The 26,468-nt window shown below is 42.9% G+C and overlaps 1 protein-coding gene across 7 annotated transcripts in view; it reads left to right on the top strand.

Annotated features, from left to right (window-relative positions):
* The window catches only part of LOC141112725 (uncharacterized), a 62,437-nt gene extending 36,230 nt beyond the window's left edge, over nucleotides 1–26,207 (top strand). For all 7 annotated transcript variants that reach the window (XM_073605753.1, XM_073605747.1, XM_073605748.1 and 4 more), the window contains 9 exons: nucleotides 23–147; nucleotides 1,332–1,400; nucleotides 3,812–3,919; nucleotides 5,395–5,510; nucleotides 9,405–9,460; nucleotides 11,777–11,829; nucleotides 17,742–17,869; nucleotides 22,496–22,652; nucleotides 25,831–26,207. In XM_073605753.1, coding sequence (XP_073461854.1) covers nucleotides 23–147; nucleotides 1,332–1,400; nucleotides 3,812–3,919; nucleotides 5,395–5,510; nucleotides 9,405–9,460; nucleotides 11,777–11,829; nucleotides 17,742–17,869; nucleotides 22,496–22,652; nucleotides 25,831–25,843 — 825 coding nt within the window. In that variant the 3' untranslated portion in view covers nucleotides 25,844–26,207. The remainder of the gene's footprint in view (nucleotides 1–22; nucleotides 148–1,331; nucleotides 1,401–3,811; nucleotides 3,920–5,394; nucleotides 5,511–9,404; nucleotides 9,461–11,776; nucleotides 11,830–17,741; nucleotides 17,870–22,495; nucleotides 22,653–25,830) is intronic.
* Nucleotides 26,208–26,468: the final 261 nt, after the last annotated feature.

The raw sequence follows: 26,468 nt of genomic DNA, 5'->3' as shown, positions 1-26,468 counted from the left end.
CTATAAGGAATTTTGTTATCAGCACACCGAGCACCCCGACACCATTGTGGATGATGATTCTGACGCGGCCTGGAGAACCTCTGGATTCTGCATCGGATATGAGGAGCCACTTCAGAAATGGAGAATAACCTTTGACGGGAACCTCAGGTACGGCGCATGTTCCTGTAACATCTCACCGGCAGCACAGTGGTACACCAATCAATTGTCTGTATTGTCCATTCTTTCCCATATACACACTGAACAGGTGAGCGCTCAGCTGTCATTTCCTGCCAGACTTTATCCAGATGAAGATTTCAGATCTTATACATTGTTCTTCAACATTCAGTGATGGTTCCGGCCACCACATGAGAAAAAAACAAGGGGCCATTCAGTTTGGACCACATGACAAAAAGAGGAATAGAGCCAATGAACAGGCAGCTGAAGTCACAAGACATTGGCGAAACATGTAGGAAATCGAGCCCCCTTTTCGACGGCCATTTCCATCTGGCCTATTTCATCATACTTTGGGTCACATACAGTATACGTACTTATTTTAAGTGTTAACTGCTTTAAGTGTAACTTTCTACCTATGTATTATTATTAATAAACTTTGTAATTTTTTGCCTTTTATAAATTTCCCCTTTTGTGCTTTTCTTTTTTGTACCCCTTGATCCTAGCACCGCTATAATCCCCTGTCCACATACCCATTAGCTATCTGATTACTTTGGGGATGAGGTGCTGCATCCTATGGTACCATCTAGCCACCCTTACAATGTTTGGTAGTAAACTCTGTTCTACCACTTGTACCTACAGGCAAGCCTATAGTAAGACTTACCTGTGGGTGCTGTGAATATCTCCTAAACTGTGCACAGTTTAGGAGAGATATTCAGAGAGCATTCAGCCGGTGACATCACTGGCGCTCTGAAGGTCCGGCATACAGTCCTGGACCTTCAGAGGCTGTGCCGTAAACAATGTCATCGCTCCCCTGGCCACTCATGTAGCTGGAGGACGGGAACCCAAAATGAAGACTGGGTGAAGATGGAAACCCTCTCAGGGGTGACAGCGTGGCGCTGGAGGACTTCAATCTAAGGTAAGTTCTAAGGTAAGTCTCTCATAATGTGCTAGTATGTGATGCATACTTGCACATTATGACATTGCCTTGCAGGGGAATTTTTTTTCCCATCAACTGCTGTTTACTACCGCTTTAAGGATTGCAATATGTTACATTTTAGTTCTTAGGTTTAGATACAGTTTAGCAATTCTTTAGTTATGTATAGGTACAATCCCTACATTATTATCAGACTATGATTGCTTTTTCTTCTTTATTAATCACCTGGTGATGTCTCTTACAGAAAGGGGCCATTCCAATACCGTGACAGCAAAGACGAGACGCAGACCATTCATGTGAAATTCTCACTTCTGTAAGATAAAACCTTCTTTCTCATTAAAAGAAAAAAAAAAAACATATACAACACCCGTTTAGCCATTTTATTTTTTTTTTTTTTAATTCAGCCAATGCAATTACAATCTGTCTTTATATTGAGTATATATATATATATATATATATATATATATATATATATATATATATATATATATATATATTTATTTATATTTATATATATATATATATATATATAAATTGTATGTATATATAATTATATGTATATATATATGTCAGCTGAAAGTTGAAATCAGGATTTTAGTGGGAGTGGCTGCTCTTTCGGGGCGGAAGATGGGAGGTGCTCAGTAGACAGGTGCACTGCTGAAAAATTCATTTATTTTTTTCGTTTTATTCAGGGTTTTTTTTTTTATTATTTTTTGGGTCATTCGTTATGATTAAAATTCGTTATTTCGAATAAATTCGGAAAAATTTGAATTCGATACGTTTCATTCGTATAGATGCGGTATTCGTTATTTCGGTCATTCGTAAATTCTGAAAAATTCAAATTCGGTATGTTCTATTCATATAGATACGTTTATTTGTTATTTCGAAAATTCATAAATTCTAATAAATTCGTATTCGTTACATTCACGAACAGGCAGCCAAATTTGAAAGGAAATTCCAATACCTATAATTTTAATAGTTTATAATAGGTTATTATTATTTATTATTAATAAATAATAATAATTAAAAAAAACTATAATATTAGTTAATAATTTTGTTACGTTCACAAATTTGAAAGGAAATTCCAATACATATAATTGAATAGTTTATAACTATTATTATTTTTATTATTATTATTATTAATAATAATAATAATAATAATAATAATAATAAAACAACTATAATAATGGTAATTAACGTAATAATTTAATTATAATAGAAATCCAAATGTTTTTTGTTCTTTCGGATTTTCAAATTTTTGTTCTTATTTTCAAATTTTAGTTCTTATTTTCGGATTTTCATTCTTTTGAATATTCGGATTTTTGAATTTCAGATGTTCGTTCTTTTTGAATTTTCGTTTTTTTAGAAAATTTGTTTTCGGAACAAAACGAATTGCACATATCTAGGGCTTAGATGAACTTGCGTGTTGGGATGGGAGCGAGTGGTGTGCTGATATTTGCTGTTAGCTAAATAAAAAGAGGAGGGGATCACATTTCAAATTTTTTTGGTCCATTAAAACAATTGGTTGTGTAAATAGAGCTGCCTGTCTCTTAAAGCTGAACTCCAGGAAAAACAGCTCAACACACAGATGAAAACATACATGAGAGTTGTTTTATTTTAATGCGTATTTCTGTCCATCCAGTCCTGAGATTTACACAGCCCTGTGGCACAGCACACGACTGTCTAGCAGAGAAGGGGACCTGATTTTTTGCAGCTGCAGTGTCACATTTACTTACAGGCAATGGAGGCTGGTGCTAAACTTTTATTTGGGGGGGGGGGGGGGGTGGAAAAAAAAAATCCTTAGGTCCGCACTCACCCAGGTCCCAGGTCGCGGTGTAAACAAACAGATCCCCGTTCTGACTGGGAAGTACAGAGTGATCGTCTGTTCCTAGTGATTAGTTAGAAACACCTCCCAGGGAACACATTTAACCCCTTGATCACCACTAGTGTTAACCCCTTCCCTGCCAGTGTCATTTATACAGTAATCAGTGCATTCTTATAGCACTGATCGCTGTATAAATGTCAATGGTCCCAAAAAAGTGTCAAAAGTGTCTAATCTGTCCGCCGCAATGTCGCAGTCCCCATAAAAATCAATGTTCACCGCCATTACCAGTAAGAAAAAAATGATATAATATATATATACTATAATATATAATAATATAAATAATATATATATATTATAACATATATAATAAAACATTTATAAAAATGCCATAAATCTATCCCCTATTTTGTAGACACTATAACTTTTGCGCAAACCGATCAATATACACTTATTGCAATTTTTTTTTTTTAACAAAAATATGTAGAAGAATACATATTGGCCTAAACCAATGAAGACATTTTTATTTATTTTTTTCTGGATATTAATTTGAGCAAAAAGGAAAAACAATTATTTTTTTAAAATTGTCACTCTTTTTTTGTTTATAAACGCAAAAAATAAAAACCGCAGAGGTGACCAAATACCACCAAAAGAAAGCTCTATTTGTGGGAAAAAAAAGGACGTCAATTTTGTTTGGGTACAGCATCGCACAGCCGCGCAATTGTCAGTTAAATCGAAGCAGTGCCGTATCGCAAAACAAATGGCCTGGTCATTAAGGGGGGAAATCTTTCGGTCCTTAAGTGCTTAAGAAATATATTTAAATGAATGTTTTTGCGCCTGGAGTTCAGCTTTAAATACAGAAGATTGAACCCTTTACAAAATATCATCTTTCTTCTTTGCAGCTGGTCTCCCAAATCCAAGCTTTTTGACTTTGGATCGGAGCTGCACCCCAGTGCTATCACACACAGCATGGCCCTGGAGGACATAAATCGTTTGCCGGCGATAATTAGGTAAGCCCATTCATATAATCACCCAAAGAATTGTCTTGTGTACAGCAGCACTGCGCATTTTTTTAATAGGTTTTTTTCCCCTTTTAATTTCACCGGGTGACCCTGCCAGTAACACCCTTCCTGTCCTAGAGTGACAACACTCATTGGAGGATAGTCTGTCATTCTACAACAAGATGTGTGTTAGGACTATAGAACACCCACCACTCTTCTCTATACTATAGAGGGAAGGTGTTTTGTAGTCCACCAAGATAGCTAGGGGTAATATAATTGATAATAGTGCAGCACAGGAAGATATCAGTGAAAATTATTTCTGTCAGGGTCAACGGATATTTTTTTGGCACAAAATGCTTTAAATTTTATATTTACCAGAACAAAAGAGAACAAATAAAAAGAGCTAATTTTTAGGATCTATCTACACTTTATTTGAATTCACGCTAATGTGGCTCCCAACTGATGTGGTCATAAAAAAATAATGGTGGGGGGGTGTATTTATAAAAAAATTAGCGTTAGCACAGCCGCCGTGAATAATCCCCACAATGCGGGTTACAGGCATACCCCACTTTTAAGTACACAATGGGGTTTACTTACTAAAGCTGGAAAATGCAAAATCAGGCTCACTTCTGCATAGAAACCAATCACCTTCCAGGTTTTATTACCAAACCTAATTGAACAAGCTGGGGTTAGAAGCACATTGGTTTCTATGCAGAAATCAGCCTGATTTTGCACATTGCAGCTTTAGTAAATAAACTCCATTGCGTACTTAAAAGTGGGGTATGCCTGTATTTACTAAAGGCAAATCCACTTTGCACTACAAGTGTACTTGGAAGTGCAGTCGCTGTAGATCTGAGGGTACAATGCAATAAAAATAAAAAATGGTATTTTTGCTTGCACATGACTGGATGATAAAATCAGCAGAGCTTCCCCTCATTTCAGATCTTCCCCTCGGATCCACAGCGACTGCACTTCCAAGTGCACCTTAGTGCACTTTCAAGTGCACTTGCAGTGCACTTGTAGTGCAGAGTGGATTTTCCCTTTAGCAAATCAACTCCATTGTGTCTAATATGTTTTATTTCCTATGTTCGTCGTCTCCATCTAGTGGGCGTAATGTGGTATTTTCCTGAAATACTGCAGTCAGGAAAATACTGTAAAATGCCACTAGATGGAGCTGACAATCATATGAAATATACACATTAGAAACATTATGGTGGCTGTGTGTATGCCTAGCAAATTTGTTATAAATCGACCCCTATGTGTTCTTGGAATGAGTAAATGCAGAAAGGAGCAATACATTTTAGTTATATGTTCCCCTTGCTTGTTTGCCTGGTGTCACGGGACAGGAAGTCAAGATAAGATTCCCTAACAGGGACATTGATACAAAAAAAAAGACAAATATTGTAATCTTTATCCAGTCCACTGAAGACAAATAAAAAAGTAAAATAAATAAAAGATAAAAAGATAAATAAATTCTCTTCCAGATCTAGTAATGAACATTTCCGTTTTGAGCAGTGGGGCGACTATGATATAAATGTGGAGATTGAAGGCCAGGAGAGGAAGACACTTAAAATGGAAGGACTTCGCAATCGTTCATATGGTGAGTAAGCTCTGCCTGCAAAATGCTTCACCATTCTATTCTATTAGATTGTAAGCTCTTATACACTTGGCCCTCTTGGGGTTTTTTTTTGTATTGTAACTGTACTGTATCCCTTTCATTGGTGTGTGCACAGGGTGTGCCAGGGGTCCCTGGGTACACCCTAATGGACCTGTGCTGGTCATATTCCCCCTGCTGCTTGGCTGCAGAGAAAGGGACTGGGGAATCTCCGTCCTCAGTCCCTTTCTCTGTCTCAAAAGTGAGGCACCAAGGGTCTGTTTAGCCTCCTAATAAAAAAAAACAATAATATAAAAATATTGTAAAAAAAAAAAAAAAAATAAGGACTAAAATAAGGAAGTTGATAGCCAGTAGCCAATAGCTGCCCTAGCGTCGGTTTTTGTCCGTCGGACTAGCATACAGACGAGCAGATTTCTGGGTCCGGCGGAGTTACGACGTAAAGATTTATAGCCTGTTCCAAATCATAGCCCTGTACACACGATCGGACATTGATCGGACCTTCCAACAACAAAATCCATGGATTTTTTCCGACGGATGTTGGCTCAAACTTGTCTTGCATACACACGGTCGCACAAAGTTGTCGGAAAATCCGATCGTTCCGAACGCGGTGACATAAAACGCGTACGTCGGGACTATAAACGGGGCAATGGCCAATAGCTTTCATCTCTTTATTTATTCTGAGCATGCGTGGCACTTTGTCCGTCGGGTTTGTCTACACACGATCGGAATTTAAAGGATCGGATTTTGTTGTCGGAAAATTTTATAGCCTGCTCTCAAACTTTGTGTGTCAGAAATTCCGATGGAAAAAGTCCGATGGAGCCCACACACGAATTTCCGACAACAAGCTCCGATCACACATATTCCGTCGGAAAGTCCGACCGTGTGTACAGGGCATTAGGTCCGTCAGATTTGCGACTGGAAAAGTCAGCTGAAGGTCCGGTGAAGCCCACACACGACCGGATTGTCCGCCGGATTTGGTCCGTCGGCGTCCGTCAGACCAGTCCGGTCGAAAAGTCTGACCGTGTGTACGCCTCATTAGACATGTGCAGAATGGAAAAAATGTATTTAGTTTGGGATAGATTCGTTATCATACTGATTTTGTTTAGTTGATTCGTTTTGGAATACGTTCAGGTTCTTTTCGTGCAATCCTTATATTTTCTAGCGAATTCCAGATTTTCGTAACGATTTGAATTCGGATCAGTCGAAAAATTATCGACCAATTTGAATTCTGTGTGAAGAATAGCTTAAGAGTTTAAGAGCGAGCTGGGAAGATGGCCGCTGCGTCTTTTACATCCGATCAGTCATCAGCTGACGTCCCTCGCTAACAGCTGAAATGTAAACAAAAGAATGCCGGCTATAAAAAATGCAGAAAGAAAACGGCGTGGGGTCCCCCCCAAAATCCTTGCCAGACCTTTATTAGAGCATGCAGCCTCTCAGGCCAGGAAAGGGGGGGCAAGCTGGTGATCCCTCCTTTCCTGAACCATGCTTTGGAGCAGGGGGAGCTCCCCCAAAGCACCTTGTGACTTATTGGAATCTGGAAGCCCCCTTTAACAAATCCTGGCCCCCCATGTGAATGAGTAGGGGGAGTATCTAGCACCCCTACTCATTCACAAAAAAAGTGTAAAGAGTAAATAAAACACAGAGAGTTTTTGACACCAGTTCTTTATAAAAAAACAAAAAAATGTTCCCCGAAGTAGATCCTTCGTCAATCAAGATGCCCACCGCTACCACCAGTCTGAAGAAATCAAAACAAAACAAAAAAGTTCTTCACCCAACGAAGGTTCCCGCCGTTTGACAGTTCTTAACCGCTTCCCGACCGCCTCACGCAGATATACTGCGGCAGAAGGGCACGTACAGGCAGATTAGCATACCTGTACGTTGCCCTTTAAGAGGCGGCTCATGGGCGCTCCCTGCTGGGAGCTCCATGACCGCGGGTCCCGTGGACCCGATGTCCGCGGGGACACCCGCGATCATCTCACGGTGAGAAAGAACGGGGAGATGCTAATGTAAACAAGCATCTCCCCGTTCTGCCTAACGACACTGTCACTGATCACCGCTCCCTGTAATCGGGAGCGGTGATCAGTGTCATGTCACACACAGCCCCTCCCCCCCACAGTTAGAAACACTCCCCAGGACACACTTAACCCCTACAGCTCCACCTAGTGGTTAACCCCTTTACTGCCAGTGACATTTTTACAGTATTCAATGCAATTTTTTAAGCATTGATCGTTGTATTAATGCCAATGGTCCCAAAAATGTGTCAAAATTGTCCGATGTGTCCGCCATAATGCCGCAGTCACAATAAAAATCACTGATCACATTACTAGTAAAAAAAAAAATTATCAAAAAAATGCCATAAAACTATCCCCTATTTTGTAGACGCTATAAATGTTGCGCAAGCCAGTCAATAAACGCTTATTGCGATTTTTTACATATATTTACAAAATTGTCGCTATTTTTTTGTTTATAGCGCAAAAAATAAAAACCGCAGAGGTGCTCAAATACCACCAAAAGAAAGCTCTATTTGTGGGGAAAAAAGGACGTCAATTTTGTTCGGGACCCGCGTCACACGACCGCGCAATTGTCAGTTCAAAAAACGCAGTGCCATATCGCAAAAAGTGCTCTGGTCAGGAAGGGGATAAATTCTTCCGGGGCTGAAGTGGTTAAATAACGTAGGGGCGGGGCTGCCGATGATGTCACTGGCTGAACCCGCCCCCTTGTGACATCATTGAGCGGGGCATGCTGGGTCGATGATGTCACAGGGAGGCGGGGACCATCCCTGCACATTGAGGACACGTGGCCTGGTATGGTTCGGGGGAGAGGGCGTTCGCTTGCCCCCCCCCCACCTTACCTGGCCTGCCAGGCTGCATGCTTGGATAAGGCTCTGGTATGGATTTTTTCAGGGGGACGCCATGCCATTTTCTAAAAAGAAAATTGGCGTGGGGTTCCCCTTAAAATCAATACCAGATCCACAGGGCCCGGTATGGATAGGGGTGGGGAAGCCACGCTGTTTTCCTTCTGCATTTTTCATTGCCGTCATTTTTATGTTTACATTCATCTATCAGTGGGGGAAGCTTCCCGGCCCGCTCCTTAACAACCAGCTATACTTCACACAAAATTTGAATCAGTCGACCATTTTTAGAATGACCTGAATTTCTATTGTTCTGAAAATTTGGAATTTGTTAGAAAACGAATAAACAAAATGGAATTAAACACATTTCAATAACAAATAACCAAAAGCTAGTCCAAATTTACATTCAGGCCGAAACAAATTGCACATGTCTAGTTTGTGTCTCTGCCCCTCCCACAACGGTGAGATTTCCTGCAGTAGTTTGTGTCTCTGCCCCTCCCACAATGGGGAGATTTCCCTGCAGTAGTTTGTGTCTCTGCCCCTCCCACAATGGGGAGATTTCCCTGCAGTAGTTTGTGTCTCTGCCCCTCCCACAATGGGGAGATTTCCCTGCTGTAGTTTGTGTCTCTGCCCCTCCCACAATGGGGAGATTTCCCTGCTGTAGTTTGTGTCTCTGCCCCTCCCACAATGGGGAGATTTCCCTGTAGTAACTCATCTCTTCATCCCCCCCACATCATAAACTATCGCTCTCACAGCTGGTCTGTCTAGTAAGTGCTTTATTGCATATTATAGAGATTATATTATAGAGAGTGACACTATAATATGGACATAATCTTGGATAATAAATAGAGTTGTGTTGGGTTGGTATGGCCATTGAGGATCCCCGAAAATGAAATGCAATTTTAATATGGAGTGGAATTATCCTGTAATATTTTACACACTAGGAAAACCAGGCATAGTAAAAGTGCCAGAATAAATGAGATATTTCCTAGAATTGGTAATGTAACATTATGTTCCTAATTTTATAGGTCTGAGAAACTGGGCAGAATTCCACCGATATATCATGTTTTTGATCGTGTTTGAGGTATGTGAAATAGTATGAGGAGGAAGAGAGGCATGGATGAAGTGACAGATGACACAAATCTATGGACATGAATGGAAAGAATGACATTTGACACAAATTGAGAGCCATGGGTGGATAAAGTGACAGATGAAACAAACCTGGAGACATGAATGGTCAGAGTGACAGATGACACAAACCTAGAGACATGAATGGTCAGAGTGACAGATGACACAAACCTAGAGACATGAATGGACAGAGTGACAGATGACACAAACCTAGAGACATGAATGGACAGAGTGACAGATGACACAAACCTAGAGACATGAATGGTCAGAGTGACAGATGACACAAACCTAGAGACATGAATGGACAGAGTGACAGATGACACAAACCTAGAGACATGAATGGACAGAGTGATAGATGATACAAACCTAGAGACATGAATGGACAGAGTGATAGATGATACAAACCTAGAGACATGAATGGACAGAGTGATAGATGATACAAACCTAGAGACATGAATGGACAGAGTGATAGATGATACAAACCTAGAGACATGAATGGACAGAGTGATAGATGATACAAACCTAGAGACATGAATGGACAGAGTGACAGATGACACAAACCTAGAGACATGAATGGTCAGAGTGACAGATGACACAAACCTAGAGACATGAATGGTCAGAGTGACAGATGACACAAACCTAGAGACATGAATGGTCAGAGTGACAGATGACACAAACCTAGAGACATGAATGGTCAGAGTGACAGATGACACAAACCTAGAGACATGAATGGAATGAGTGACAGATGAGACAAACCTAGAGACATGAATGGTCAGAGTGACAGATGACACAAACCATAGGTGTGCGCAGCCTATTGTATTAGGATGTGCACCTCAAAGCTCCAACACATATGCCTTTGTGACATATTAACCGGCCTCTTCCCCACTCGTCATCCTAACACAATGGGGGGGGGGGGGGGGTAATGCAGGTGAGCACACAGGGGGACCTGGGCAGCAGAAAGAAAAGGAACTGGGACAAGAGGGGTGGCATACATTGGTACCAATCTCCTGTATTTTCCTCCCGTGGCAGCTAAATATCGGCGAGAGGAAGAGGAGGAGAAGCCTACTTTCAGCTGCTGCAGAAGAAAATACAGATCGGTCCCTTAATTTCCACTCCAGCCACCTATCCTGTCCAGGTTCTGGGGGTCAGCAAGTAAGGAACGCAGCTTACCTGTCACCTGCCCACAATTGATGGGTTGCCAACTCCAGGATGAGGGTGTGCCCAGGCACACCTGGCACACGCATTGCGCATGCCTATGACACAAACCTATAGACATGAATGGACAGAGTGATAGATGACACACACCTAGAGACAAGAATGGACAGAGTGACAGATGACACAAACCTAGAGCCATGAATGGACAGAGTGACAGATGACACACACCTAGAGACAAGAATGGACAGAGTGACAGATGACACAAACCTAGAGACAAGAATGGACAGAGTGACAGATGACACAAACCTAGAGACATGAATGGACAGAGTGACAGATGACACACACCTAGAGACATGAATGGACAGAGTGATAGATGACACAAACCTAGAGACATGAATGGACAGAGTGATAGATGACACAAACCTAGAGACATGAAAGGACAGAGTGACAGATGACACAAACCTAGAGACAAGAATGGACAGAGTGACAGATGACACAAACCTAGAGACATGAATGGACAGAGTGACAGATGACACACACCTAGAGACATGAATGGACAGAGTGATAGATGATACAAACCTAGAGACATGAATGGACAGAGTGATAGATGATACAAACCTAGAGACATGAATGGACAGAGTGATAGATGACAGAAACTATCTGACAAAGTTAGGTAAAGTGATAGATGATTCAAGCTGAGAGATAAAGATAGGCAAAGTAATAGATGACATTTTCTGAATAATCTTAATGACACAGACTGACAGACATGGATGGATAGAATGATTAATAATGCAGGAAGACAGTCATGGATAAATAGATAGATGATAGATGGATGACACAAACTGACACGCATGAATAAAGTGACAGATGACAGACTGAGGGACTGAGAACGTAGGCAGACAGACATGGGTAGATAAAATGAGAAATGATACAGACCGAGGACTATGGAAGTGTAAAGTGACAAATGACAAAAACTTATAGACCTGGGTTGATAAAGTGAGAGATGACACCAGTTCCATCCACTCAGCTGTCCCTGATACAATGTACAGGAAATGTTATATAATTCTGTTGTAGATTGTAATGATGACTTGGTTCTCTCTGATGTTTGTCCCCATAGACGGGAGAATTTGTACATCTGAACGTGGTCAGCATTCCTCAGACTACAAGACAGTAAGTAGAAATCAGCCGACATTCAGGAATTCCAGTTGCCGGCTCGGATTCTTTCTTCTAATTCTTTGACGTCAGTGAAGTTATTTTCCCAATTAGGATTTAAAGTGGTTGTAAACCCTTACAGACCACTTCCACCTGCAGATAAGCCTAGATTAAGGTTTACCTGTAGGTGCTTGAAATATCTCCTAAACCTACACGGTTTAGGAGATATTTACTATTTCCCCGTACGACGAGTTCTTCTGCGCATGCGCCAATGTATTCGGCGCATGCGCACTCTTGAAAGGGCACGCTGTGCTGTTTCAAGCTGGGTGGCGGCTCTCGCGCACATGCGCGGCAGTGACGTCACGTGACTCCGGCCAGTCACAGAGCCGGAGTTCGCGGTCCCAGAAGGAAGAGGGGTGAAGAATGGACGCTCGCTGCCGGTGAGGAAATCGGGGACATAGCAGGCTCCCAGGGCCGGATTAACATAGGGGCTGGTGGAGCTGCAGCTCCAGGCCCCTCCCTCAATATAGGCCCATGGAAGTGGCTTGTCAATTCCTGTGTGCCTTCCTGAAGGAAGAGGAGCCCTCTGTGCTCACATGGAGGAGACAAGTCAGTGCAGCCGAGTCCTGTCTCTGCCGATGTCTGACTCCTATCACAGGATCTGTTCACTCACACAGATCCTCCATGTCTGGGGGAGGGGCGCTGATGTCCTAACCAGCAGGAGCCCGGGAGGAAGGACATCTCCCATACTGTTATGATAAGGTCAGTACATTTGTTAGGGGGATGTTGTGTAATTATTGTGCTAGGGGACAGACTGCTGCTTCCCCCATGTAATGTGCTCTCTTGTGCCCAGTGCCCACCATGTCATGTGCATTGCAGTGCCCACTATGTAATGTGCTGTGCCCACCATGTCCTGTCATGTGCATTGCAGTGCCCACTATGTAAAGTGCTGTGCCCACCATGTCATGTGCATTGCAGTGCCCCCATGTAATGTGCTGTGCCCACCATGTCATGTCATGTGCCTTGCAGTGCCCCCCATGTAATTTGCTGTGTCCAGTATGTAATTTGCTGTACATTGCAGTGCCCACCATGTAATGCGCTGTGCTGACCATGTCATGTGCTGTGCATTGCATTGCCCTTCATGTGATGTTCAGTGCCCACTATGTCATGCTGTGCCTTGCAGTGCCCACCATGTCATGTGCTGTGCCTTGCATTGCCCACCATGTAATGTGCAGTGCCCACCATGTCATGTGATGTGCCATCCAGTGCCAACCATGTCATGTGCAATGCCCACCATGTCATGGCTGTGCCTTGCAATGCCCGCTATGTAATTTGACGTGTCCACCATGTCATGTGCTGTGCCATACAGTGATCCCACCATGTAATGTGCAGTGCCCACCATGTAATGTGCAGTGCCCACCGTGTAATGTGCAGCGCCCACCATGTCATGTGCACTTCCCACCATGTCATGTGCTATGCTGTGCCCACCCTGCCATGTGTTGTGCCCAGCATGTAGTGTGTTGTGCCCACTGTGTAATGTGCTGTGCTGTTCAACAGTGCCCACCATGTCATGTGCAGTTCCTAACATGTAATGTGCAGTTGCATTTCCCACCATGAAACGTGCTATGCCATGCAGTGCCCACCATGTAATGTGTTGTGCCCACCATGTAATCTTATGTGCCATTCAGTGCCCACCATGTAATGCGCTGTGCCCACCACGTCATGTGCTGTGCCATGCAGTGCCCACCATGTAATGCGCTGTACCCACCATGTAATGTGCTGTGTCATGCAGTGCCCACCATGTCATGTGCAGTGCCCATCATGTAAATTGCTGTGCAGTGCTCACCATGTCATGTGCTGTGTTGTGCCCACCATGTCATGTGCTGCACCATGCAGTGCCTACCATGTAATATGCTGTACTCACCATGTAATGTGCTGTACATTGTCTACCATGGCATGTGCCGTGCAGTACCCACAATGGAATGTGGTGTGCAGGGCTCATCATGTCATATGCAGTGTCCACCATTTAATGTGCTGTGCTCACAATGTAATGTGCTGTGCTGTGTCATGCAGTGCCCACCTTGTCATGTGCTGTGCAGTGCCCACCATGCTATGTGCAGTACCCACTATATAATGTGTTGTGCCCACCATATAATGTTCTGTGCAGTGCCCACTTGTAATGTCCAGTGCCCACCATGTAATGTGCTCAGCTGTGCCTGCCATGTCATGTGCTGTGCCCACTATATAAGGTCCTGTGCCCACTGTGTGCATGCGCTGTGCCCACCATGCAATGTGTTGTGTTGTGCAGTACCAACCATGTCATGTGCTGTGCCCACCATATAATGTACTGTGCCTACCTTGTAATGTGCTGTATTGGGCAGTGCCAACCGCGTAATGTGCTGTTCCCACCATTAAATGTGCTGTATCCATGTATCCACCATGTAATGTGTTGTGCCAACCATGTGATGTACTGTGCTATACCCCCCCCCCCCCCGTGTAATGTACTATGCTGTGCCCCCCACAGACTCACCCCCTCACTCCCACCCCCCTCTCTCTCTCATCCCCTCTCTTTCACCCTGTTCTCTCACTCACCCCCTTCACCCCCTACCACCCTCTCTCTCTTTCACCCTCTCTCTATTCCCCTTTCTCTCTCTCTCTCTCTCTCTCTCACCCCCCTCTCTCTCTTTAATTTAAATTTAACAAAAAATTGTTTGCGTTTTCATTTTATTTATTTTCATAAAAAGGCCCACCAACATCCTTAGCACCAGGCCCATGATGCTCTTAATCTGGGCCTGCAGGCTCCTGTGTCAGGTAAGTGACACATAATGGGCTACTATGTGATGCATAGTAGCCCATTATGCTTTACCTTTGCAGGTTTTAACCCTATCAGGGTTTACTTTCTCTTTAATTTCCCCCCTGTTTGGTCTTATATATCACCCTGGGTGTATTTTCTACAACTATAAGAAGAATATACAGTGCAAGTCCATGTTCCAATTCCAATCTATTGGAAGAATTAGAGGGATGAGATTACAAATATGTGAACTCAGAACCAGCGTACTGTGCACTGTACAAGTTTTATTTGTTATTGAGATATTCAAAGAGACGGGGAGAAAAGGGGGGGGGGGAGAGAGGGAGGAGAAAAAAGAGGGAAAGTGGGAGAGAAAACAGAGGTGAAAAAGAAAATGGGGGGAAGAAAAGAAGGGGCTGAGAGAGAAGGAGGGAGAGAGAAGAGGGGAGAGAGAAAAAAGGGGGGAGAAGGGAGGGAGAGAGAAAAAAGGGGGGGAGAGAGAAGGGGGAAGAGAGGGAGAGAGAAAAAAGGAGGGGGTGGGAAAGTGAGATGGGGGTGTGTGGGAAAGAGAGAGGGGGATATGAAGGGGAGAGAAAGGGAAGAGGGGTAAAGAAGCAAAGGGGGGGGGGCAAGAATAAAAGGGGGGATAAGGGGAGAGAAAAGTGAGGGGAGAAAGAAAAGGGGGAAATAAAAGAAGGGGGTGAGAGAGGAGGAGGGAGAGAGAAGAGGAGAGAAAAAGAAGGGGAGAGAGTAAAGAGGGGGAGAGAAAAAAGGGGGGAGAGAGAGGGGGAGGAAGAGAGAAAAGGAGGAGGGAGAGAGAGAAGGGGGGAGGGAGGGGGAGAGGGAGGAGTGAAAAGAGGGGAAGGGGGATAGAAAAGAGAAGTGAAAATGAAAAGAGGGAAAAAAAAGAAGGGGGTGAGCGAGAGGAAGGGGGAGATAAGAGGGGAGAGAAAAGAGAGGGGAGAAAAAGAAGAGGAGAGAGAGAAATGAGGGGTAAAGGGAAAAAAGGGGGAGAGGGGGAGAGAGAGAGAGAGAAGGGGGAAGAGAGGGGGAGAGAAAAAAAGGAGGGCGAGTGAAATGGAGGTGTGGGGGGAAAGAGAGAGGGGGATAAGAAGAGGAGAAAGTAGAGAGGGGGAGAAAGGGAAGAGGGGAAAAGAGGTAAAGAGAGAGGAAGGGGAGAGAGAGAAAAAAGAGTAGGGCGAGAAAAAAGAAGGGGAAAGGGGGGGGGGGGGGAGAAAGGGGAGGGAAAAGTGAGGGGAGAAAGAAAATAGGGAAAGAAAAGAAGGGGGTGAGAGAGGAGGGGGGAGAGGGTAGACGGGAGAGAAAAAAAAGGGGGGAGAGAGAGGACGGGAGAGAGAAAAGGAGGGGGGAGAATGAAAAGGGAAGAGAAAAAAGGGGGGGGAAAGAAAGAGAGTGAGGGGGATAGGAAGGGGAGAGAGTGGAGAGGGGGGAGAAAATAAAGAGGGGTAAATAGAGGGGGAGGGGAAAGAAAAAAAAGAGGGGGCAAGAAAAAAAGGGGGGAGGTGAAAGAGGGGGGAGGAGAAATGAGGGGGGAGAAAGGTAATGGGGAGAGAAAAGTGAGGGGAGAGAGGAGGGGAGAAAAAGAAGGGGAGAGAGAAAAGAAGGGGGGGGGAGGGGGGGAGAGAGAGAAGAGGGGAGAGAGAGAGAAGAGGCGAGATAAAAGAGGGGAGAAATAGAAGAGGGAAAGAAATGAAGGTGGCGAGAGAGAAGAAGGGAGAGAAAAGAGGGGGAGAAAGAGAAGGAGGGGGGGTAAGATGGGGTTGGGGGGGAAAGAGAGAGAGGGGGTATAGGAAGGGGAGGGAGTGGAGGGGGGGAAAGAAAGGGAAGAGGGGTAAAGAGTGGGGGAGGGGTGAGAAATAATATTGAACTTACCTCTTCTCCTCTTTATATCACCCCTTACTCTGATATTTTACTAGGAAGTGTGGAGGGCGGGGTCTACAATGGTTTATTTTCTTTTATTTTACTATAGTGGAAGTCCAGTAAATCCAGAAGAATTTTGCTCCACAGGCGATCGCAAGAAAAAATCAATGCGATTTGGTGGCTCAATGCTCCCCCTTCATCAGGGCTGGGAAACTACAGAACATAAAATAAAAATCTAATTATATAGATGCATTTTAAGATGTCTTAATGCCAAGATGTGGTTATATGAGAACCATGTTCTATAATATTCTATGTAGTATGTAATGTTCTATAATTATAACTACCAACACACCTGATCATTTTCTATGACCTATCCGTTTCCACACACCTCCATTCCTACCTGTAATTTTATTTTTTATTTCAGGTACTTATGTAGTGCCATCAATTTACGCAGCTCTTTACATATACATTGTACATTCACATCAGTCCCTACCCTCAAGGAGCTTACAATCCAAGGTCCCTAACTCTAATAAATATTCTGTTTATTGGGCAATGCTGAAATGTATACGGTCCTCCCAATAAGTAAACATATGGGATAGATGGATGGGTGGATGGCTGGATTTATATATAGCTATATAGATATATATAGATATAGATCTATATCTATATATATCTATATATAGATATAGGTATATATAGATCTATATATAGATCTATATAGATATATATAGATCTATATATATATATATATATATATATATATATATATATATATATATATATATATATATATAGATCTATATATAGATGTATATAAAGATATAGATAGATAGATAGATAGAGATCTATATATATAGATCTCTATCTATCTATCTATCTATCTATCTATCTATCTATCTATCTATCTACACTGTAGATAGACAGATAGATAATATTATAGAATAACTTTATACAATTAATTAATGCAGCATCATACATCATAAATTGGTCACACTAAGGATACAGCACTGATGACCGTACACCCCTTCCCCGGGGTCTCCTATGTGCTGGTACACACTTGTTGGCGGTTGTACATGTAGCGCACACCGTCGGTATAGATATAGGCTCTGGTGTAGGAACTCATTGCAGATTATGGTGGAGAGCCATGCTGGCCTGTCTTTATGGGTAAATCTGAACTAGTTTGGAATTGGATTGATCAGCCAAGCAGCCAGAACACAATTATCATCTCTTCTTATTACTAATTATCTCTGTTATGTTCCAGTTTCACTCTAGGTTACATTTTTCTCCCGGATGGTAGGAAGGAGGGAATTCAGAGCTCCAATATTCACCTCTCACAGTATGCGGAGGATGAGGACATCAAAGATCATTACGTGTTCAACTTCACAGCAGGTGAGAGCGAGCACGCCCCCTACAGGTCGCAGATGGTATACACCAGACCTCTAGAAAGGTTGGATCCATCTGATTGGAGATCTGGAAACCAAGCCACGCTTTGTTAGTCAGAGATGGGAAGTACATGCTGGGAGACCCAAAACCTCAGGGGGGAGCTATATCAGTGAATATACCACATCCTCTATGGATTGGGGCTCCCATATACTCCGTATTCACTCATTGCAGTATAAGAACAATCTTTTCAGTTTACATTGCAATTTAAGGTTTGAGTATTAAAGTAGAACAAAACCTCAAATCTGACCTCAGGTCTTCCCTTCAGTCTTACACTGTTGTGCATAAAAGGAAACAACAGGGGGTGCCAGACTAAGTGCACTAAATCTGGGGCCCCCTGTTGTTCTCCCTTTTGTCTTTTACAGGTAACTGCTACACTCAATGGGAAGCTGCCATTAGTATTGTCCTTTTTCAATTATGAATTTTATGGACTTTTAATCTACATTTATGAACACTGAATTCTTGCTCTCATCGCTTATTGGATCTTTTCCTGTGCCATTCCTTATTTTTTTTTGTTTTTGCACAGTTGTACCGGCTCCTGTCCTGGACTGAAATGGCTTACTCTGATTTCACTGCACACTGTGAGCTTCTCACAATGTGCATTAGAAGCTTAATTCAGCAAGTCAGACCGAGCCCGCCTCATTTCCTGGTTGGTGGAGCATCATCAGGCTCTTTCCTCCTTGTCCTGACTGCGCCTGGCTCACCTCTTTAATTTATTAGATTTCAGTGCTTTTAATCATGGATGCTCAGCATCACATGTGGGTGTTACCTAAGGCAGGGTGCATGCAAATACAGCCTGCCTAGGAACGCCCACTCCTCCAGACTGACACCCACCCATCAACGCATTTTGATATTTGAATAACTCCTCCCAAGAGCCAGCCCACTGCTTACATCAGCACTGAGGGCTCTTGAGAGGAGTACTGGGGCGGGGCGCCGTGATGTTTTCATGAAGCCATGTACAGCCCCCTGCCGGCCCCTCCCACCAGCCCTGATCTGCTTTCATTGCATATGGAAGCGGAAAGACCCCATGATGATATCAAAAATAGGGCATACCTCCCAACATTTTGAGATGGAAATAAGGGACACCTACTAGCAAACGTATGTAGGCATAGGACACACCCCCTGCCACACCCTTAAAGGAGAATTAACCAAAAAAGGTTAATTAAATCCACAAGGGCTTTTTTTTACCACTACTATTCCTTTGTATTGGCTTTTAAAATTTACAAATGCAGCAATTTAGAATTTGGATGAAAGGTTTAGCACTGGGAAACACTTTTTGAAAGATAAAAAGTGCATTTTATATACAGCTATATGGATCAGACCAAAATGAGGGACAACTGAGGGGAACAGAGGGACAGAGGGACATTGCTCCATATCAGGGACAGTCCCTCCAAATCAGGGATAGTTGGGAGCTATGACTAGGGTATGTAATGAAAATGGAAAGGTTTTGTTTAAAATTCTTGATAAGAGGAGAAGTGGGAACCAAAGAAGGAAAAAATCTAAGCAGATCAACTTCAGTTTTAACTAGATGACATTTTTGGGGGAGATTTACTAAAACTGATGCACACAGAATCTGGTGCAGCTGTGCATAGTAACCAATCGGCTTCTAGGTTTTATTGCCAAAGCTTAATTGAACAAGCTGAAGTTGGAAGCTGATTGGCTACTATGCACAACTGCAACAGGTCCTGTGTGCACCAGTTTTAATAAATCCCGCCCTTAGTATGCTAAAGTGTATTATAAACCATTAAATAGAAGTAAACAAGGTCACTTTTCCTGCGCTTAGGTATAAAATTAATCCCAATTAAGCTAAGCAGCTGCTATATTAATACAAGACATTATAAAGGGTGAGCAAAAAAGATCTAATATAGATAGTCCTTCAAGCTCAAAGGGGTTGTAAACCTACGTGTTTTTTCACCTGGATGCATCCTGAAAAAACACCTGGCAGTGACCGGCCCCCCAGCCCCCCCCGTTTTACTTACCTGAGCCCTTGAACTTGACCCAATGGGGACACGCTGTCTCTCTGCCCGGGGTTCTCAGCTCTTGATTGGATAGATTCTAAAAAAAATGAATAAAAACCAAGCGCTGATGTGGATAGATATGTGTGATATAAATAAATTGTGCTTAAAAATATATATATATACCAATATAGTTAGTGCTATGAAAAAATCAGTAAATTAAAGCTGCTATCAATATAGGGTGATCAGATAACCAAACAAATAGTACTAAATATTAAATTGATGCGCTTTAAATAAATAGTGCACAATATGCTGCTGCGACTAAGCTTAAATCCAGGAATAAAAAATGCATACATGTGAATAAAATAAATAAAAATAAAAAATGCATACATGTGAATTATTTATTTATTTTATTCACATGTATGCGCATCAATTTTATATTTAGTACTGATTGGATAGATTGATAGCAGCGCAGCCATTGGCTCCGCTGCTGTCAATCAAATCCAATGGCTATGGATGCCGAATGCTGGACTCAGGAGCGAGCCCACAAAGTAATCCCCCAGGAGAGCGCTTCTCGCAGGGGGTTACCTGATGTGGGAAGGAGCCGCGAGAGCCGACAGGGGACCCCAGAAGACGAGGTTCGGGGCCACTCTGTGCAAAACGAGCTGCACAGTGGAGGTAAGTATGACATGTTTGTTATTTTTTTTCTTTTTTAAAACAAACCCTTACAATCACTTTAAGCAGCGCTAAAACTTATAAAACACAATAAATCAATCAATAGTGATGTGAATCCAGGTGAGAAATAGTTCGGAATATTTGTGTGACAGTTCATATGGAAAACATCAGCTGTTTGAACATTCGACGATCACCACATCAAGTGATTCCGCTCCCTTAGGAGTTGCACTCACCAAATTCCCAATTAACCTCCCTAGAGGTATTCCCGAGTGTGGCTCGGGGTGAATTTTCATTACCAAAAGCGGTAACCCCCGAGCCACACTCGGGATCGCATTGCAGGATCCAGGCAAAGTTACTTACCTTGTCCCCAGGATCCTGCAATGTCCTCCCGCTATGTGTGCGAGCCATGTACTCTGGATCTATCATAGTGCCAAAATCCGTTCCCTGCGAGCGATGCGATGCACGGGTAAGGAGCACGGTGCCAAATTCAAAAAGTGAAAAACACATAACACATACAGCACACTGTAATCTTACAGATTACATTACTGTATCACATTATTTCACATCCCTTTTGTCCCTAATGCTTTGTCCAGTATTTATATTATAAATACTGTTCTTTCTGCCTGGAAACTGGAGATTGTCCATAGCAACCAAAAAACGTCCCTTTACATCAAAAGCTGTTTTAGACCAGCTAGAAAACAGCGATAATAAATTAGAATCACTTGCAGAATTGAGCAATAGTGATTTGTGGGGAGATCCGTCATCAAACACTGAAAGTAATGACAGCGACAATTCTGCCAATGAGCAAATTTCATTGTTTTTGATTTGATTACGTTATTGAATAATTTTTATTATTATTATATTATTATTTGTTATAATTATTTATAGTTATTTATTATATTATAATTTATGATTTTTTGTTTCAAACTTTATCATACCTGGGATGCCTACTAAACTCTTGTTTGGACAAATTTAAGTGTGTTTGTTATTCCTAAGAATTACAGGCCTACAATATAAAATGCCAAATTTCCATGCAAAACAATGTACCCCTTTGAGCATCAAAAATCTGAAATAATCATACCGCCAGGGAGGTTAACAAGCGTCTTTGCATATATTATGCCTTTACGATGGCTGCCTAAAGGACATCTGCCCGGATCTCCAATAACGATCAACCAAAGGATATCAGACGTTCTGGCTCTATGATTTGCTCAGTTTAAGCAAGCCAAAACCTTTTAATCAGCTCGGGCCACTGGAATATGAACTGAGAGATCTCCTGACCAGAATTTTTAAAACAGTTGGATGATCCCGCAGATCCCCCAGCTGTTTCTTCAATCATTCGCCAGCGATCGTAAAGGCATATTATATGCAAAGGCGCTTGTTAATTGGGAATTTGGTGAGTGCAACTCCTAAGGGAGTGAAATCACTTGGTGTGGTGATGGTCGAACGTTCAAACAGCTGATGTTTTCCATATGAACTGTCACACAAATATTCCGAACTACTTCTCACCTAGATTCACATCACTATTGATTGATTTATTGTGTTTTAAATGTTTTAGCGCTGCTTAAGCTCGAAGGACTATCTATTAGATCTTTTTTGCTCTCCCTTTATAATATCATAAACCATTGCAATTTTTTCTGAAAATATTGTTTCACCTTTTTTTTTCATCCTTTTTGCCCATCTGGTGCTGCTGATCTCCTATTGCCTCCTTCAATCACATCCTGTCTATATGGAGCGTCATTGTTCTGGAGAAGCTTCCTGATAATAAAAAGAAAGGACCATTCCTGTATGATTTGTGTCAGCATGACAGCTTGTAGTCTTCATCAGGGGGAATGTGTTAGGATGACAACACAGGAGCACAATTCCAAGACAGTTGTCACCTCATAACAAGAACATAAACACCTGCATTTTTCTCCCTGTTGTAACTCACCTTCATCCATTCTTGCAGGAGGTAAAACATACAATGTGTGCGCCAAGCTCAAACAGAAGACAAGCCCCTTTGTCTATAACGGAAAGCCACCAGTCGGATTCACACACGAATGTATCGCCGATTTCACAATGGCTCCTGTGCACAAAGGGTGGGGCGTAGTTGAGTTTTATTTCAGGTATGGGTCACTGAGTTATTATTAACGCTGGACGCATTCTGGTGATTTGTTTTTTTAATACCAATGGTTATTTTTATTGTAGAATAAAAAAAAAAAACAAACAACAAGGAAATCACATACAAAAACTTGTACAAAACAAGGGTCATATCAAACATCTCTAGGATAGTAAGAAGCAGTCCAAAATATGTCCAATGGCTCTGCAGGGGGTTCTTCCTCAAGAACAAACTGTGTATATCTAATACCATGGCCATAGTTCTTAGTTGAGCCTTAGTCAGAAGGTAAAGTACAAGAGTTACTTATCAATAACCAAACATAAAGTAGAGAATGAAAACAATAGAAATACATCAAAGAAAAGAAAATACGCAGAAAATGAAAAGAAAAAACTATAAGGGTACCAAAACAATACCTGCAGAATTGCTAGTATCTCACAAGCTATGAGTCCATACACTCACAAAGCCATAGACTGACCAAAGCTCCCATTTTCAGGTATAAATTGGCATAGTGTCCATAATGGTATGATGAACCCTTTCCATTTGAATGGCAGCCATACATTTCAAAATCTGATCCCAAGGGACCCTGGGTCTGCACCAGTGCAATGCAATTGTCCACTGCACTAATTGTTCACAATTGTGAACTGCACTAAACAAGGTATGGGCCAGTTTCTGTCTGGTCAGGTTCCACTCAGAACAGGCCTCGCCATGGTCAACCAAAGAAGTTGAGTGCATGTGCTCAGCACCATATCCAGAGGTTGTCTTTGGGAAATAGATGTATGAGTGCTGCCAGCATTGCTGCAGAGGTTGAAGGGGTGGGGGGTCAGCCTGTCAGTGCTCAGACCATACACCGCACACTGAGTTAAATTGCTCTGCATGGCTGTCGTCCCAGAAGGAAGCCTCTTCTAATGATGATGCACAAAAAAGTCCGCAAACAGTTTGCTGAAGACAAGCAGACTAAGGACATGGATTACTGGAACCATGTCCTGTGGTCTGATGTGACCAAGATAAACTTATTTAGTTCAGATGGTGTCAGGGGCGTAACTACCACCATAGCGACCCATGCGGGCGCTATGGGGCCCGCAGCCGAGTGGGGCCCAGTGAGGATAAGAGCACCGCCGGCACAGTCTCCCAGCCAGGGGAAGAGAGAGGAAAGGAAGAGGCGAGCTGTCCGTATCAGCAGAGAGCTGAATTGCCCGATGTAAGAGCTTTCATTAGAACTTCCAGTGTTCCCGGGGCTCACGTCACATAGCTCCACCTTTTGGCCCGGTGCCTTTGATAGACAGAACGCCGATCCAATGCGGGACATGTGACGTCATCAAAGGCGTCGGGCCAAGAGGTGGGGCTATGTGACGACGAGCTCCGGGAAGACAGGAAATTAAAATGAAAGCTATTACAGCGGGCAATCCCGCTCTCTGCTGATCCGGGTGGCTTGCCTCTTCCTCTGCATAGGTGGGGCTGTATGGGGCACAGGCAGACCAGGCTGTATGGGGCACAGGTCACGCTGTATTGGGCACAGGTCACGCTGTATTGGGCACAGGTCACGCTGTATTGGGCACAGGTCACGCTGTATTGGGCACAGGTCACGCTGCATTGGGCACAGGTCACGCTGCATTGGGCACAGGTCACGCTGTATGTGGCACAGGTCACGCTGCATTGACACTAGGGCAGCTGTGGGGGGGGGCTGTTTGCAGGGGGGCCCCATACAACATTTTGCTATGGGGCCCTGCTATTTCTAGTTACGCCCCTGGATGGTGTCAAGCGTGTGTCGCGGCAACCAGGTGAAGAGTACAAAGACAAGTGTGTTTTGCCTACAGTCAAGCATGGTGGTGGGAGTGTCATGGTCTGGGGCTGCATGAGTGCTGCCGGCACTGGGGAGCTACAGTTCATTGAGGGAATCATGAATGCCAACATGTGCTGTGACATACTGAAGCAGAGCATGATCCCCTCCCTTCAGAGACTGGGCCGCAGGGCAGTATTCCAACATGATAACGACCCCAAACACACCTCCAAGGCAACCACTGCCTTGCTAAAGAAGCTGAGGGTAAAGGTGATGGACCGGCCAAGCATGTCTCCAGACCTAAACCCTATTGAGCATCTGTGGGTCATCCTCAAACAGAAGGTGGCGGAGCGCAAGGTCTCCAACATCCACCAGCTCCATGATGTCGTCATGGAGGATTGGAAGAGGACTCCAGTGGCAACCTGTGAAGCTCTGGTGAACTCCATGCCCAAGAGGGTTAAGGCAGTGCTGGAAAATAATGGTGCTTACTGCAATAGCCAGCTATAGATGAGGGCGGTGGCAAGTTTTTTGTTATCACGTTGGTGTTTGTATTGGTCCAGCAACGCACCAAACCTTTGGAGCCATTGTGCTTTTTGCTGGGTGTTTGGTGTGCTCCTGCACCTTTAGGAAGGGGTAGGCTCTCCTTCAGCCACCTGCCCTCATCTATCCATCAGAATGCATGTGCCTCCACTGTGGGGACACTCATATTTTAGTGTTAGGACCACAGATACCAGGGTGCTGTGACGAGGCTCTGTGGCTTACGCATGCGTTTGCAAATGTGTGCGGACTAAACTCCTGTTTTTAATGCATACTGTTAGACAGGTTAATTCGGTTGTCTGCGAGCTGGTTGGTAAATAGGCTTGGGTTTTTTCCTGGGCATTCCCCAGGCTTTGTTGTTACCTGGAAAATAATGGTGGCCACACAAAATACTGACATTTTGGGCCCAATTTGGACATTTTCACTTAGGGGTGTACTCACTTTTGTTGCCAGCGGTTTAGACATTAATGGCTGTGTGTTGAGTTATTTTGAGGGGACAGCAAATTTACACTGTTATACAAGCTGTACACTCACTACTTTACATTGTAGCAAAGTGTCATTTCTTCAGTGTCGTCACATGAAAAGATAGAATAAAATATTTACAGAAATGTGAGGGGTGTACTCACTTTTGTGAGATACTGTATATATCCCTGTCAGACAGCAGAGAGTAGAGATTTCACTTTTCTCCACTGCAGTTAAAGTGAGCCAGTCACAAACTTTGGAAATGCAAGATGAGCAGGACGTCTCCTGAGGACCAATAGTTGTGCTTAAAAAAGGAGGAAGGGCCATGCTCAACTTGGAATGAATTTGGTTAAAATGTTTCAATATTTTTATTTCTGTTATTGATAAACTTTTATCTTTGATTTGACAGGAAGAAGCAATGACTCTCTGGCCGTGCTGTTAGTCATCGTTGTTCATCCTGAAATGTTATCAGCCATATAGTATATTTTTATCATTGTTCCTGTTGTATCAGATTTTTCACCTGTGTCGATATTTTAGGCATGTCAGATCTTTGTATGATGTTTATTCTTATAGTAGGGGGATCCTGTATATTAGAACATGAACCTCACTATACACTTTTATGTCACTACTGTATGGCTTTCCCATCTGTCTGCTCATGTAGCCAAGCTAAGACCTCTGTTTGTATTTAAATATTGTAATGGCTAACTGGGGAAGTTTTTAATGTTCAATATCACTAAAAAGCTGCAGTCCTATCTATGGAATAAAAAAATGCATTTTTACATCCAACTTCTTGTGTTTACTTATTAAGTCATGACTTTATGACCCGTTATTATTTTCTGACAAGACTTTATGAAGTATTCAGTGACATCTTCTACACAAGATTTTCAACAGGTCACTGATCATCAGTAATCCGTATATAAGGTGACAGTGTGTGTCTTGTCAGATAACGGAGGAGGAAGCAGCGCTTGATCAGTAATTTGTATATAAGGTGACAGTATGTGTCTTGTCAGATGGCGGAGGAGGAAGCAGTGCTGGATCAGTAATTTG

Source organism: Aquarana catesbeiana, linkage group LG11 (genome assembly GCF_042186555.1).
Source record: "Aquarana catesbeiana isolate 2022-GZ linkage group LG11, ASM4218655v1, whole genome shotgun sequence".
NCBI classification, from domain to species: domain Eukaryota; kingdom Metazoa; phylum Chordata; class Amphibia; order Anura; family Ranidae; genus Aquarana; species Aquarana catesbeiana.
The sequence above is the reverse complement of the archived record's forward strand: the minus strand, read 5'-3'. Positions and strand labels throughout refer to the sequence as shown.